This window comes from Psilocybe cubensis, chromosome 5 (assembly GCF_017499595.1).
Source record: "Psilocybe cubensis strain MGC-MH-2018 chromosome 5, whole genome shotgun sequence".
Lineage (NCBI taxonomy): Eukaryota > Fungi > Basidiomycota > Agaricomycetes > Agaricales > Agrocybaceae > Psilocybe > Psilocybe cubensis.
The window spans coordinates 3,031,181-3,045,148 of NC_063003.1; the positions used below are offsets into that span (position 1 = coordinate 3,031,181).

Here is a 13,968-nt window from a genome sequence, read left to right on the forward strand (position 1 = left end):
AGAGTTAGATTTCAAGTTTCCTGCGTCAACTTTCTGCATCACGATCGCTTGCCATCTCGGGTTTCTTTGCACATTATCCAACCTCAATTTTCTTCCTCTTCTTCTCAAGGCCATCTCTGCTGCATTTTATCTGGTGATTATTTGGATCCAGCGTACATTTGCTCAGCACTTCTACAACATTCGTGTTATTCATCACTCTTCAGCTATCGTTTCTCGTCCTTTCATCGTATCAAATCACTCACGACACCATCTTTCATCACGGTTTCTCTGTTGTTGCTCTTTCATGTCCATTTCAACCCCCTCTATAAATAACACACATTCAACTGTTTCGATACTACAACGTCTTGTTTTCTTGCCTTCCTTTTGTTACATCCATCCATACATCGTTAGTACGTTCGTAGGTGTCTTTTGCACAGAATGCTCATGTATTAAAGAACTATTCCACATAAATTAATCCCACCTCTGTTTCTCACGCGAATTAAGATCCGTTCCCACAGTAATCATCTGGTCAGCGCAGTATTGTAGAGGCAACCTTGTTCCTAAACCTGCATCACAGTCCTCCACCCTCGTTCCGCGGCCTTGAGAGGTTGTGAACTGCATAACATCTCATTTACAAGAATAGATTTGCCGGACTGTTGGGTAGAAAGTCCGGCGGACAATGCAGGTTGGGAACTTGATGTTTCTAATATGTGACTACAGGGGGGTCATTCATATGGCGTCTCGACTAAGTAATCTGTAGGCTACAAAGGATAATGATCGCTCAATATATAATACCCTTCTGTACCAGAATCTTCTGCCAAAATGAGAATTTAATTAATAGATGTCGACCAGATTTTTATTCTATCACCAAATCGAATATGAACATAGAAAGGGGACACTTCAACATAACCTATCCTTTATGTTACATTGGTACCTTAATAATCCACAGGCAACTGGAAAGTCTACGCATTTTGTTGTTAACGGGATGCCCTCACTGCGGGCAATGACTGCTGTAAGTTGAACAAAAAGCCATTGTTTTACATGTTTTATGTAAGTTCAGCTGTAAGTTTAACATACAGCCTACTTACACTCAAATATTCTCCTTTTATGGAAATTATTTGAGTGTAAGTCATGATGTATGTCGAACTTACAGCTGAACTTACATAAAACATGTAAAACAATAGCTGTTTGTTTAACTTACAGCAGTCGTCGCCCGCAGTGCCTCCTGAGTCCTGACCTGGGGAACAAGAGGGGCAGTGCTAAAAATAGACAGTCCAAATTGATGCGGGGAACTTGGAATTGAAATCAAGGTGCTTAGCGCCTGCTTATCCGTTCTTCCTAAGGCGCCCAGAATCCACTTAAGATCATCAAACCATTAATAAGCTTTGAATTACCGTTTTCCTGTTCAAAAGAAGGGGGGGTTTGCTGGAGTTTATTTTGGTCACTTCATTATGCGGTGCAGAACGATTGGCTGTGCTTTACTCTGGCGACGAAAAGCGTTCGAGGGGACAGGAGGGGGTATGCAGATAGAATGTCTGTTGATTGAAAATCCGGCAAGCATTGGAATTGAACGGGGCGGTGACCTTGTAAAGTCAATGTGTGCAGTGGGCAAGATCGCGGCCATTTGTCACGACGGCATCCGTTCTGTGGTCACTCGAGTCTCCTGCTCGATGGTAACATTCCATAGAATTTGCAATTCCCCGAGCAAGAGATGTGAGGAGAGGTTTGTTCTTTTCTAAATGCGATGCTATGTTTGTATGTTAGTGTCATAACTGTGGTTTCCTGGATTATGCTTGTGGATGAGCGCTGGCAACGGCAAAGGTCAGCGGACGAGCATTACGTGCGCCAATAGGCGTTCATTTTTTCAAACTTGCTCCAATAGCAAATCAGGATGGCTCCCTGGTTTGACAGTTTATATAAGTACACAGAGTCTGAGGTAATAGATTTGATGTGGGCTGTAATTAAATGCCGGAGTCAACTTTCACTTCCTCAGGCACTGGGGTTCATTTTCGAAGACACCGCAGGGCGTCTCTTGAACAGGCAACCTGATTGGCCTTGATGTCCCCTGGAAATAAGTAGCGTCAGGGTTGTTGTAATGTACCCGTTTGTCAACAAAGAAGTCATCCTTGCCATCGTCAACCAATGACTATCACGGCACTTTGTATGTGTGGGAACGAAGGTATTAGTTTACCTTTTAGTAACCTATAGCTGTCCAGAGGCATGTCATAAATCGGGGTGCCGACAGCTTCCGGAGAAGGTACGCATTTCAACAGGTCCGTGCCCCAGACGTAAATCAATGTGAACCAGGTGGAGCTCCGACGTTTCGAGTCTTGCTTCGACACAGCTGGATGCAATACTTAGCGAATATACAAACGAACCAGTTACCAGCCTGACATAATTCGCTTCAATACTTATTCGCTGGCTTCGTTCTAGCAACGGGCATCAACTAGATTGAAAGGTATACTGAATGGAATGTGGTCCTTCCGTCCACCGCCGCCCCTGTCAAACTTGTCAATTCAATGATGGTGAAAATCCAGGTTAGGTGTGCCGTACATATATTACCTAGCCCACTACATAGGCCGTGGCAGACTACCCATGGAGGGGACAACTCGGTCATCGCTTTTCTCTAGAGGCTATCATCGCCGACTTCAGCTCAGAGACTCTTCAAAGAAACAGCGTTTGTGATGATCCCAGAGCAGCCATATATGCCTTGGAAGGGTGCGTTGCATTCTTCGTCTTCTAGTTGATCAAGACAAACGTATCCATGCAAATGCAGTGTCGTTGACCATCCTCCACGCAATTGCTATGCTCTCGACTTGCCTGAGACTCGAACACCGCCGTCGGACAAGAAAGCTGTGGTGGGATGATTATGCGACTATTCTTCCTTTCCTGTTGGAAGGTTTGAATATATCCATCATATGGCTCCGAATCAGAGATCACCCGAGTAGTGCGTACATCTGACAAGTTCACATCAACGTTATAGTGGGAATGAAATCATCAAGGCTGATTTTCTTGCGTCTAGCACCGCTGAAATATCGAGTGTTGATGAGTTACGGAAGTATGACCTGTTTTATCAGCATACTCTGGTAAAGTTCCGCTACAAATTTCTCATTCGGATTCTGCTGATATTATGCGCATATAATTCACACAGGTCATCGCGTATAAGCTTGGCTTTTGCGGTTGTTCGAATTACGCCTTCTTGGACGAAAAGTCGGCGCCTGGCCATAGGAATGACAATATCTTTCTTCCTCTTCTGGGCGGGCCTGTTTTCGACCATGATTCTGACTTGCACAATCCACACTGAGTGGCAACACATCGAAACCGAAATCCCCATCTGTGGACCGAGTTTCCATGTAACAATCGGGATAACCGTCTGTGAGTCCAGATTCAGTCAATCCAAATATGGCGAAATCTACTGACGCCTTGCGCTGTGACAAGTCGACGTTATGTCGGATTTAGCACTGATCGCCATTCCTTTGAACCTGTTGTGGAACATGAACCACCCGTCTAGTCAACGTCGGATGGTACAAATAGTATTTTCTGCTAGTGTGTTGACACTCCTTGGATCCCTTACTGTTTGCGTTGCCGGATACGCCCATTTTATGGTTGGTCCGGGGGCACTGGTGGTATGGCTGATGATTTGTTATATCGAGGTAGGTTGGGTACCAATCCAAGAATAAAACTGCGCCCACTAAATGTCCTGAATATAGACCGGAATTTCAATCATCACCTCCAACCTCTTGGTTCTTGTGTGTTGGGTTTATCGCCACATTACCAAGGAGCGAGACCAAGCGGACGATAGCGATGCGTATATCACCCCACACTGGTCTAGATATCACCATTCGCAGCACCAAGGAGACAATCGACACATAAAGACGGACTTACCCACACCAGTGCCTATTCCCGCCATCCTCGGCAATGTGCATTCCAATATCTCTACTCTTAGCGAGGAAATTGAAAAGGAACCTAATAATTCAGTTGGAGTATAAACATCCAGACGTCTGGTTTAGGTTTATTACTATTTTATTCTTAATGTATTTTTTGTTCAGAGGACTAGTACAGTGTGGTACTTTTGTTTGATAAATTGGACGGCTAATGGACCTTTGGCAGTATTACAATCATCAATAAAACTTGTTCATGCAGGTTGACGTTTTGAGAAAATTTCAACAGACTAACAGGAAAGAATCGAGTGTATGCAGCTCTGTTGAGTTCTTTCTGGATGTCAGAAATAGTTTGTATAAATCTATGGTTAGACAGGGATAAAACTGTATTGCCGACATAACAGCAGGAGACATAGCCCAATTAAATATCTGTAATTGAGTGAGCCCTGAGGGCACCTCATCATTTAGATGACCGGTGAACATGTGTTTTGGGAGCGTAGAAGTGACGCTACTCAATGATGCATCCCCCTCTCCGAATGCGTCATAATCAGGCATACAGCAAAATTGGATTCATGGTTAACGTATTATTACAAATTTATTCATTCTAGAGAGGGGTGTTTTTATGAATTGTCCGCTTTTTCACTGAAGGGAAGCCAGATATAATTAAAAATGATGCGATACTCAATGCCTGTTCATTGCCTCACAATGTAAGAGACTGTCCGTGACTTTTACACCATTTAGAAGCAAAGGGCTAGCATACAGGCCTACAGTATATGAGTAGTAGTAGCCAGAGAAACCTTCCAGTATAGATGAGCCGCAAGGTCGCCCCGCTAGGATTAATGATGGTCTCCCACTACCAATGCCATTCAATGATTTCAGGATTATCAAGGGAGTTCATCCGAATTCACCCCAAATCATTGTAAATATATACTGCCGCTTAGCCTCGCCGGATCATGATTGTAGCACCGCACCCATGTCAAGAGTCTGTGATTTTTAGTAGCAAAAGAAGACTACTGGTTCCTTTTGGCGCATTAGAATTAAATTTTTTATCTTTTATTTCTGATCCACTGACCTACTAAAATGGGCGCTTACTATACCTTGATGATCCTTTATTTTTCAGTATTTTCTGTCAGAAATCAACACAGTTCCACGGTATCAAGGTTCTCCGAGAGTCCCACCCTAGCTGGAGCTTCACGTGCACTTCGCGGTCGAAATTCCCGCTAAATCGACCACGAGTCCCATTTGAACAAGAAAGTGGCCTAATCCGGGTTGTGGGTCAATTGCACCCGCTGATAGAAGTCCGATCATGGGAAAATATGTTATAGCTGTGACATTTCTCAGCCACTGCCCCTAGAACTCTCGTGCTGTCGAAAACCTTGCTGTCTCAATATTCGCTAAGGACCCCACCACTTGGCTATGAGCGGGCGGACACCCGCCAAAGTTGTATCCCGCCATCCATTACTCCGACCTTGCTCAGTTCATCCAAATAGCTCCCGCCACGCGTTGCGGCGCAGTCAGACTTCATCACTCGAGTTGAACTTGCGCACAGTGTGCTGTTTCTACCTTACACATGCTACTTTTGAAAACAATTGGCGACCGACGACTTTCAACTGTCCAGCTTGTCGTTACTGAATTATTTTGACGACACATGGGAGTATGAGAGAGAGTTATGAAGTCACCGGATCGATGCTGGGCCAATCAACTTGGTCACGGAGGGTCTCAAGTTCCGTTCTTTGTTTCTCAGGTTCTGACTATTTTAAAAAATGGGTCTGAACCAATCGACATGATCACCATTTCAAGGGATTACAGAAAATATACTTCTTCTGGTAAGTCTGCTCTTACAGAGTAGCCTCTTTCAGACAGAAACCTTCGCTGATTCATGCTGATAGTATATTGCCTCCGGAAAAACTAGGCTCGGCCCAATCCCGAGCCCAGGAGCCCACCAATCCGCAGAAATCCGTTGTCGATTCTACCTTACAAGGAAGGAAACGTTTTGATGCCTCGCCACTCGGTTGATGGAGCTATGGTGGTATAAAAGAAGGTGTAGATTCATTGCTTATAGTCAGAGAAACAGCCTCTACACTCGCTGAGCAGTTACATACATTATCCCAGATTTCCATCTTCAGAGGCATCCAACCTTGGGATATACCCTTCAACCCCCCATCGCTGATACTTTCGACCGTCGCTATCACACAATCACACGATCACCGCATCTTTGCTGACACAGGTTCGCAATCACCTGACAAATGTAAGCCCCCACATCCAACCCTACCCCCCAATTATTGTGGGTCCAGTCCCAGTATAGTTATCTATTTTTTTCTTTCGCATTTCGCCGTTGATAATCCACAATCACTCACGGCGATCTTTTCTTTTGTTATCTCCCCCTATGCCCATTCCCTTATAATCTTGAAATCCGATGGCGGTGACCTCAAGATGGAGAACTTCACTACTGAATTCCCCTCCATGGCTTACCACGAGAGAGTTGTTGGATACGCATACGACGAGCTCCCTCGACTCTATTCTCAGGATCCAAACATTTCAGATAGCTTTGATCGTGTCAAACACGAGCCTGGTATCCCACAATATGATATCAGTTTCGCTATTGGCAATGAACAGTCTGGTGAGTGATTGACTTTGGGCGACACCCTATCGATGTGCTATCGCTGACTATTACGGCTCCCCATAGGCACATTTGCTTCATCCGTGAGTACAGCGCTCAGTATGTACTACGACATCACATTGATTACCAGACATTAGTACCATATGCTACCATCTACCACTGATCATTATCCGCAACAATACGCTGACGCCCCTCGCGAAGGCTTTGTGAAACAGGAAGAAGACGAATATGAGGACTATCTGTTCCAAGATGATTATCCCCATGATGAAAACCAACATGTCGACGCCACTAGCGAGCGATCATGGTCCGGAAGCCCTGGTGCTGCAGATAGCGATAACGTCGAAGACCCTCATTTCGTAACCGATGCCGTATACTCCAGCGTTGGTCTACCATCGCATGCAGAAACCGAAAATTACTTGCGACAGACCTTGGGTATCCCATTGCAAGTTCCTGTCACGCTTTATGCGCTCGCTGACGATCCTCGAGGGCCTAACAAGCCTTCAGTGACCACAATGGCAAGACTCGCAATATGGGGAAGCCCTCATAAGAAGCTGACATTGAACCAAATTTTCGAGGCTGTAGAGCAACGATATCCATCTCTTGGAGCGCTCGTGGACAAGCCCCATAGGGTACGTAAATTCTTATTTACCTTGTGTCTTTCATATTAAGGACAACTATGTAGCGCTCAATACGCCATAATCTGTCGTTGAAGGGAATATTTCGTCGGGAGAAGCGACCCCAGCATGCCCCAGGTCAAGGAGACTACTGGTTTCTCGATGTTAGATATGGCGAAGCGAATAAGCGGCGCCGTCATAAAACGGAGAGGAACATCCCCGAGGGTACTCATGGAACGATTCTTCCTTATCATCCTCCCGAACCCAGCTCCACGCCCTCTCGTCAGGCTCCTTCAAACCTTTTTTTGCATGCACCAGTCCCATACCGCAAAAACTATTCGACCCCCAATTTGTTGATGGATCCCCTAAGTAACAGGCACCACTCGCAAGAGATGTTGGAATCTCTTCGTGATTCCGAGATCGACCCTCATACTCCTCCTGTTAGGCCATCATACGGAAGCACCATCCCATACTCTGAATATGCTCAAGTGCCCGAGCAGCTTCCTCCGTATTATACCCAGGATAGATTTATAGCGGCAAGTCAAATTAACGACTTTATAACTCCTCGTGATACTCATATTTGATATATATCCACAGAATGTGAATTACCCTGTAGCAAATGCCAGTGGACATCAGACTCGGCATACTACGGGATATCTACAACCTGTATATACCACTGAACGAGGGCGAGAGTGGAGTAGTAATTTATATCCTGGTCACCGCTATCGTCAGGAGGTCCGATACGCCGCCTACGTCCATAATGTCTCGGGAGTCAGCACCAATGTTCGTGAATCGGCTGGCCGCCGTGGCGCTCCGCGGCGAAGTCACTCGGACGAGACGTTTGATCGAGATTTTCACGCTGAACAGAGGGACACTGACAGAACGTATAATCATGCCTCAAAATTCATCAAGTGAACTACGGCTAATTCTTTCGCATAATCATTTTAAAGAATACATTGTATGTCAATTGTGCAATCTGTATCTCTCAATGTCTCTTCTGACTAGCCATATTTTGACAGCGCTCAATACCCCATTTTTGCTATCGATTCGCCTCCATTTCGTCGACATGGGAGCCCATCCCCTTATCCATATAGTTTGCGCAATACACGACCTCTACGACCCCCCTATGACATGTTTTCTTCTTTGTATCTCATTCTTCGAATTTTCACGCGTCTTCGTACCCATTGACAGGCTGACTATCGACAGATTAGTAATTTTCCCGTTCCATGTTTGTATCTGATTTACTCATGAATCTTTTGCTCTTCTGTAATAATTAATAACGACCTGCTATGTATAATGTTTTTCAAATATTCATTCTTCGCTCACTGTACAACGCCAATTCGATTGCGTTCCTGTTCTCGCTGTGTTCGGTCAATGCCGCTCGTTCTAAATCGGAGATTGAATGACTCGGTGTCCTGGCCGCATGGCATCATTGATCGATGATCCTCTACAAATCCCTAGGTCACCCACCATTGTTATTCTTATTATCGCCTGTCCGAGGACGTGAGGAGCACAGCGCCGGTGACCACGCGGTATACCTAAAACTATTTCAAGAAACCTATATACTTTTAAATGTTCCCGGCCTCTGCTTAAGTGGAAATTGTCTGCTTTTATGTATTCAATCTCACCGGAATCGTACTCGAACCTGTGACTGACTATAAAAGAGTACGGGCGCTACGCCTGAGAACAGCGATCCTACCCGTATTGGTAAGTTTTTACCAAGAATGCTGTATCGCTCTGATTAATCGGATTGTGATGGACTTTGGCTTTAAATTTTCGCAGTGCGACTCAACTCCTCATCCAATAGGCGATTGGGAGTCATTTATCATGATGGAGAGCGTTTGATCCATAAAACCATTAAGTTCCCATGTACTATAGACATTCACTTACTAGATGGTCAGTTGGCGATACGCCCAGTTGAAATACCACCGCCGTGGCGTAAGAATAGTGGGGAAGGAAAATCAATTACCATTCCCGCCCGAGTCATGTTCGAGCGCTGAATTTCTGATTAGTGGCAGATGCTGAGTATCTTAACCATTTTTTAAAACATCCAAAATAATATAATACTGTAGAAAGGGTTTGGAGGGGGTTGGTCGGAGCCAGTAAGCTACCTATTTTACCCCTCAAATGAGGCAACTTCAGGCTTCTTCATCGTTGTCTACAACCACTTTGTCGACCTAAATGATGTCAGTTTCTGTATCTTCGGTATGAGTCATTACAAGATTTCATTGAGAAAGGAACGCCTTTGAACGACACCCGTTTTCGTTTTTACGTTTCAAATTTTACTTAGGACTCTGTTACACGATAGCATGATTCCGTTCTCTGATAGCAAGGCCTTCTATCAGAAGATATGATCTCTTTATGTTTCTTCTCATTACTCGTGTTGCTTATCAATGTCTAATCGAGGTATGTGGGCGACCAGCGCAGCTAGCTATTTTCCAATAGTCGGGAAATGGGAACCTCGGCTACTCTTTGACTCGGGGTTTCTAAATGTCAATGATGTGCCCGTTTTCACGTCTATTTTCATTCTGACCATTGGAATATTTAGAAATCACGACAATAACGAAACGGAAGTCTGAATCTTGCTGTGTATTGATGGTGAAAACATAAGGAAGCCACGAAATCGTGAACACGTCACAAGGTGTAAACAAAGTAGTAAAATTGCTTCCATGTTCATAGCATCAGAGATGTACAAAAATTTTACAAGATACTCGCAGAGCTACCAATCTTTGATGGTTGATGGTATAGAAGTGTCAAAGAACCGTCGAAGAGAAGAGCTATCTATTAATACGAATGTTCCCATCTCGTCATACAGCTACGTTCCCGAATGCTCGTCAGTAAGTACGTCAGCCAAAATCGTTCTACTATTGGACATAACGCCTGAGGTCCACACAGCCTGCTGGACGACTGAGCTGAGGTGGGTTCTCGACTTGTGTTCAAGTTGTACAGACAGAAAGATTGGGGTGTTTCGTAAGCGCGGATAGTCTAGAAAAAACTTGCTAGCATTTTGTGTGTCCAAGTCACGGTTTATAAAGGCCGCGAAGTCGATCATAGGATCCACAGTCGTCAAGAAGGGGTGTACTCGGGGGGCAATACGACAATTCCCCCCCAGTTTACGTTGTTATGCAGAGGATCAACCCCATTGCGCAGTCTAATTCCGCTATCCTCGTCTCGCACACTGTTGCCGAGAATGTTGGAAGGAGGTGAAAGCGAGGGAGGACACGAGATGCGTCGTTCTCTAGGTGGATCACCTAGCACTCGTGGGGTGGGTGTAACTCCCGCTTCATCCGTCTTTAAATGTGGCCTCCGGGGCCTTCTATCTGTACCATCGATGCTGACTCGAGAAAGAGTATACGGCCGCACAAGTGTCGATCGCTTGCTGAGGTTAATCCCAGTCGCAGCGTCCCCATCGTCCTCACCACGTTCAAATGTGCCATGAATGGTTGTGTTCATGTCACATCGCTGCTGGCGTAGGTGGTGGTAATACCATACGAGGCTCAACACTGTACCAATGAGCACCAGGCCGCCAAGGAGGTTACCTAAAATTATACCTAATTGCGAGACTAACAATTTGTGGGAGGCAACAGCATTGTTTGAGGGCGGGCTTGTTGAACCGTCGGGAACTTGAGGCCCGAATGGGCCCACACCTGTCCCGTTCTGAACAATCAGGTGGTCGAGTGACAGTGGCTGCACAACCTGCGTATCCTTCGAGGTGGAATCATATGCCACTTGCAGCTTGTGGGATTTCTGAGTGGGTGAAGACGGTATAGATGCGTGGAAGAGAAGTATATTGGAAGGCAGAATTGCATTTGATATCGTTGGGTGGTCGAATACACCGAATGTCGTCAAGGTACCGTTGTCAATGCTGAACGACGCCGACCCCTTTCTGTTCAAGTTCGGGTTCAAAGATGCTGCATACCAGGATATCATGTTTCCTGTTAGCAGTCACAAATCCAAAAAGAGAACGCGTGCCACGACACTCAGTTTTCTCGCGAAGATACACGAATCAAATGGAACGCCACGAACCGACAAAACTGAACTCCAGCGCTGGACCTGCTGTATTTACCACCTTTGGAAACCCATTCTCATTGTTTGTGAGCGCGGACGCGCTCTCCCACCCAGTGCTATACTGGATCTGGGAGTCCCCCGCGTCAATCCACAGTGTCGCGTTGTCTAGTGGCACACTGGCTGATGGTAAATACCTGACATAGTCGAACCAGAACGTGCGATCCCCTTCAACACGCGCGCGAGTCGTGATTGTGTGCTCTGAACCGTCTTGCAACCCGGATACCGCACACAATGGAATGTTGTTCCCGAAGACGGCTGAGCCGGGCTGCGCCACTATGGGCCCACTAAGGCCGTCAATAAAGCACTCCCAGGAAGGGTTGGTGACGGGCGTTGAGAGGTCGGTGCTGTTGTACTGCTGGGTCCCATATACGATGACGGCAGAGCCTATCTCTTTGGTCAAGGTTGTAGACATTAAAAGAGGCATGGGCTGCGACGCACCATGGAATTTGAATGAAACACTGCTGTTCGACGCTGTTCCGTGTAAAGTATTGTTGAATGGCGCGCCGTAGCAGCCCATTCCATCGAACTGTGAGCCTTGATATGCGGTCCATGCGCCTTCGTATGCAATGTAGGGGCTCGTGTTATCGATCATAATCCAGCGAGACATTTAGCAGGCCGTAATTGACGAAAAAAGCGGGGAGAAGTTGCACATCATTACAATGTTGAATTATAAAGGATTTCAGAGAAAGCTCTCCCATTCCCCCCAAATAGGATTCACCAATTCGTTCGATGGCCATCGCTGTCCGGGAAACGAAGCGACATAACCTATTCGATCGAGGGTTTCAATTGATTCTGACCAAAACGAAGTCCCACGCATGCGTGATGCATCAGAAACCTTCGTTAAAATAATAACGACGTACGTCTATTCGTAGGGTATTTTTGACTGATGTTGACTCATGTTTTGGAGATCGAGTTATACTATTTTGGATCAAATTTGGGCGAGCCGTGCACAACGCGAAACTGCTACTATATCACGCACCGGAGTTTTGACAGCGAATGTGAAATTTTGAGCTTGCGGTTTCTTTACACGACTAGAGACGAGGCTGCCGGGCTTCCAAAACAGTACTAAAAATTAAGATTGAAAATTGAGTTTATAAACGACATTGAAGCAGTGGGCTATGCTCTTACTCTGAATCAGAATCAAAGTCGGAATGAAGGTTCTCTGATTTCCACCCTGAATGTCCACTCCCTTCGTTCCATTTCCGACTTCTTACATACCGCATAACCACCAAAGATTCTTCCAATGGTCAAGGATTCCAAGTTCCCCAACCGTTCGGGCATACTCAAGATATCCCCTAATTTGTCAACCAAAACATCTAGGTTCTTGTAGGATCCAGCGTACAGCGGCCAAATGAAAGATAATGTTCGCAGTGACGTCGGTATCACACAGGCTCCCTCATGGAGATCTTGCACCAGAGACTACAGTATATAGAGGCGTGAACACAATGCATACCAACAATAATAGAATGACATACATTAAGCATCTCTTTATTAACATCAGCATCAATTTGCACCTCCAAGTCTCTGAGACTGGGGAAAGTTGTAGATATGGCCCCAAAAAAAGTGTTGATGGCGTCCCATGACAAGAACATCGCGGTGAATGAGTCGACGGCTGCAGTGGTGCCTGAAAAGGTCCTTTGAAGCCAGTCAGCAACATTGGTGTTGTCAAGCTGGTTTGGTAACGGGAACACATTGATTTTGACCACTGGCCTGCCTTTGACTAAGGGTGCATAGTAGGCTGGCCCGTAGTAAACCCGTAGCCTGGGAATAGCAGTACTTTCGAGACCATCCGGTGCCGTTTCAAGGTCATCATGCGCCTGTGTACACATATCAACATTGAGTTTCTCAAGCAGCGGACAGTTGTTGAGAATGCGGTAAAATTTGAGGTGCATGTTGTCTTTTTTGAATAATTCGATGCTCAACAACGTGATATTGCCGCATGCGCCTGCAACAAACATGGCCCCAAGATCACTAGCAATCTCAACTTGGTGAAAATGCGGCTTGTAGGTCAAACTTTGTGCTGGGCGGACGTTGTGGTGCATAGCAAGCTCCTTCGTGCATATGAATCCAGGATTGTCTGTAAGAAAAAGATGATGGAGGGTCTGGAGGGTACCCATTGCAATGATAGCTTCATCGTCAATGTCAACATTATCTAATCGCAGTGTTGTCAATTGGGTATATCGACTGAGATTCTTTTTAAGAATGGCCCATGCAGTTGCGTGATACTGCGACTTCCAAGTCTCTAACTCGTCCTCAGGCCCTTGGAAAGTTTTGAAGCCGCGGTACGACAGCTCACGAACGTGCTTTGCATAGCTGCTTGCCGAAAGCTGCTCGAATTTCTCAATACAGTTATTAGCCCACGCTTCGTAGTTTTGCTGGCTGGCCATGTGGTGTGCAGCGGATGGTCTTGATTGGATGCCGAATCTGATATGCGACGTTCTAAACAGGAACGGCACGACGACTTGGCGTAGGAGGTAGCTTGCAGAGCAGTACGCTTGGAGGGTGTCCTTGTCGCAGTGCTGTGCTATTTCTTGATGGATATCGGGTGAGAGGGTAGGCGTGTTGTAGTGGTGATCTGCGTTTGACGACATTGTACAACTGGCCAGGCGGTAGAAAGTGTGAAGGTCAAATGCGAGGCAGCAAGAGACAGAGAATCGGTGTTATTGGGAAGGGAAGAAGGGACGGAGGGAGGAAATGGGTGTAATAAGGAATAGCGGCGGAATTCATGCACCCAATTATTCCACCTTATACAGTGATCTGACAAGATATATCGATGGTTTACTGATTCCATAGATCATCCAAGATA

The 13,968-nt window shown here is 45.7% G+C and overlaps 2 protein-coding genes across 2 annotated transcripts; one reads left to right on the forward strand and one right to left on the reverse strand.

The window, feature by feature from the left end:
* Nucleotides 1-6,323: 6,323 nt before the first annotated feature.
* On the forward strand, nt 6,324-7,678 carry JR316_0006415 (Forkhead box protein I1-ema; the record flags this gene model as incomplete). Its single annotated transcript, XM_047892161.1, has 4 exons — nt 6,324-6,480; nt 6,547-6,563; nt 6,618-7,109; nt 7,163-7,678. The coding sequence occupies 4 exons, from the start codon at nt 6,324-6,326 to the stop codon at nt 7,676-7,678; spliced, it is 1,182 nt and encodes a 393-aa protein (XP_047749510.1).
* Nucleotides 7,679-10,160: 2,482 nt separating this feature from the next.
* On the reverse strand, nt 10,161-11,769 carry JR316_0006416 (uncharacterized protein; the record flags this gene model as incomplete). The annotated part of the gene is made up of 3 exons (XM_047892162.1): nt 10,161-11,029; nt 11,121-11,552; nt 11,601-11,769. The coding sequence occupies 3 exons, from the start codon at nt 11,767-11,769 to the stop codon at nt 10,161-10,163; spliced, it is 1,470 nt and encodes a 489-aa protein (XP_047749511.1).
* Between the last annotated feature and the right edge of the window lie 2,199 nt (nt 11,770-13,968).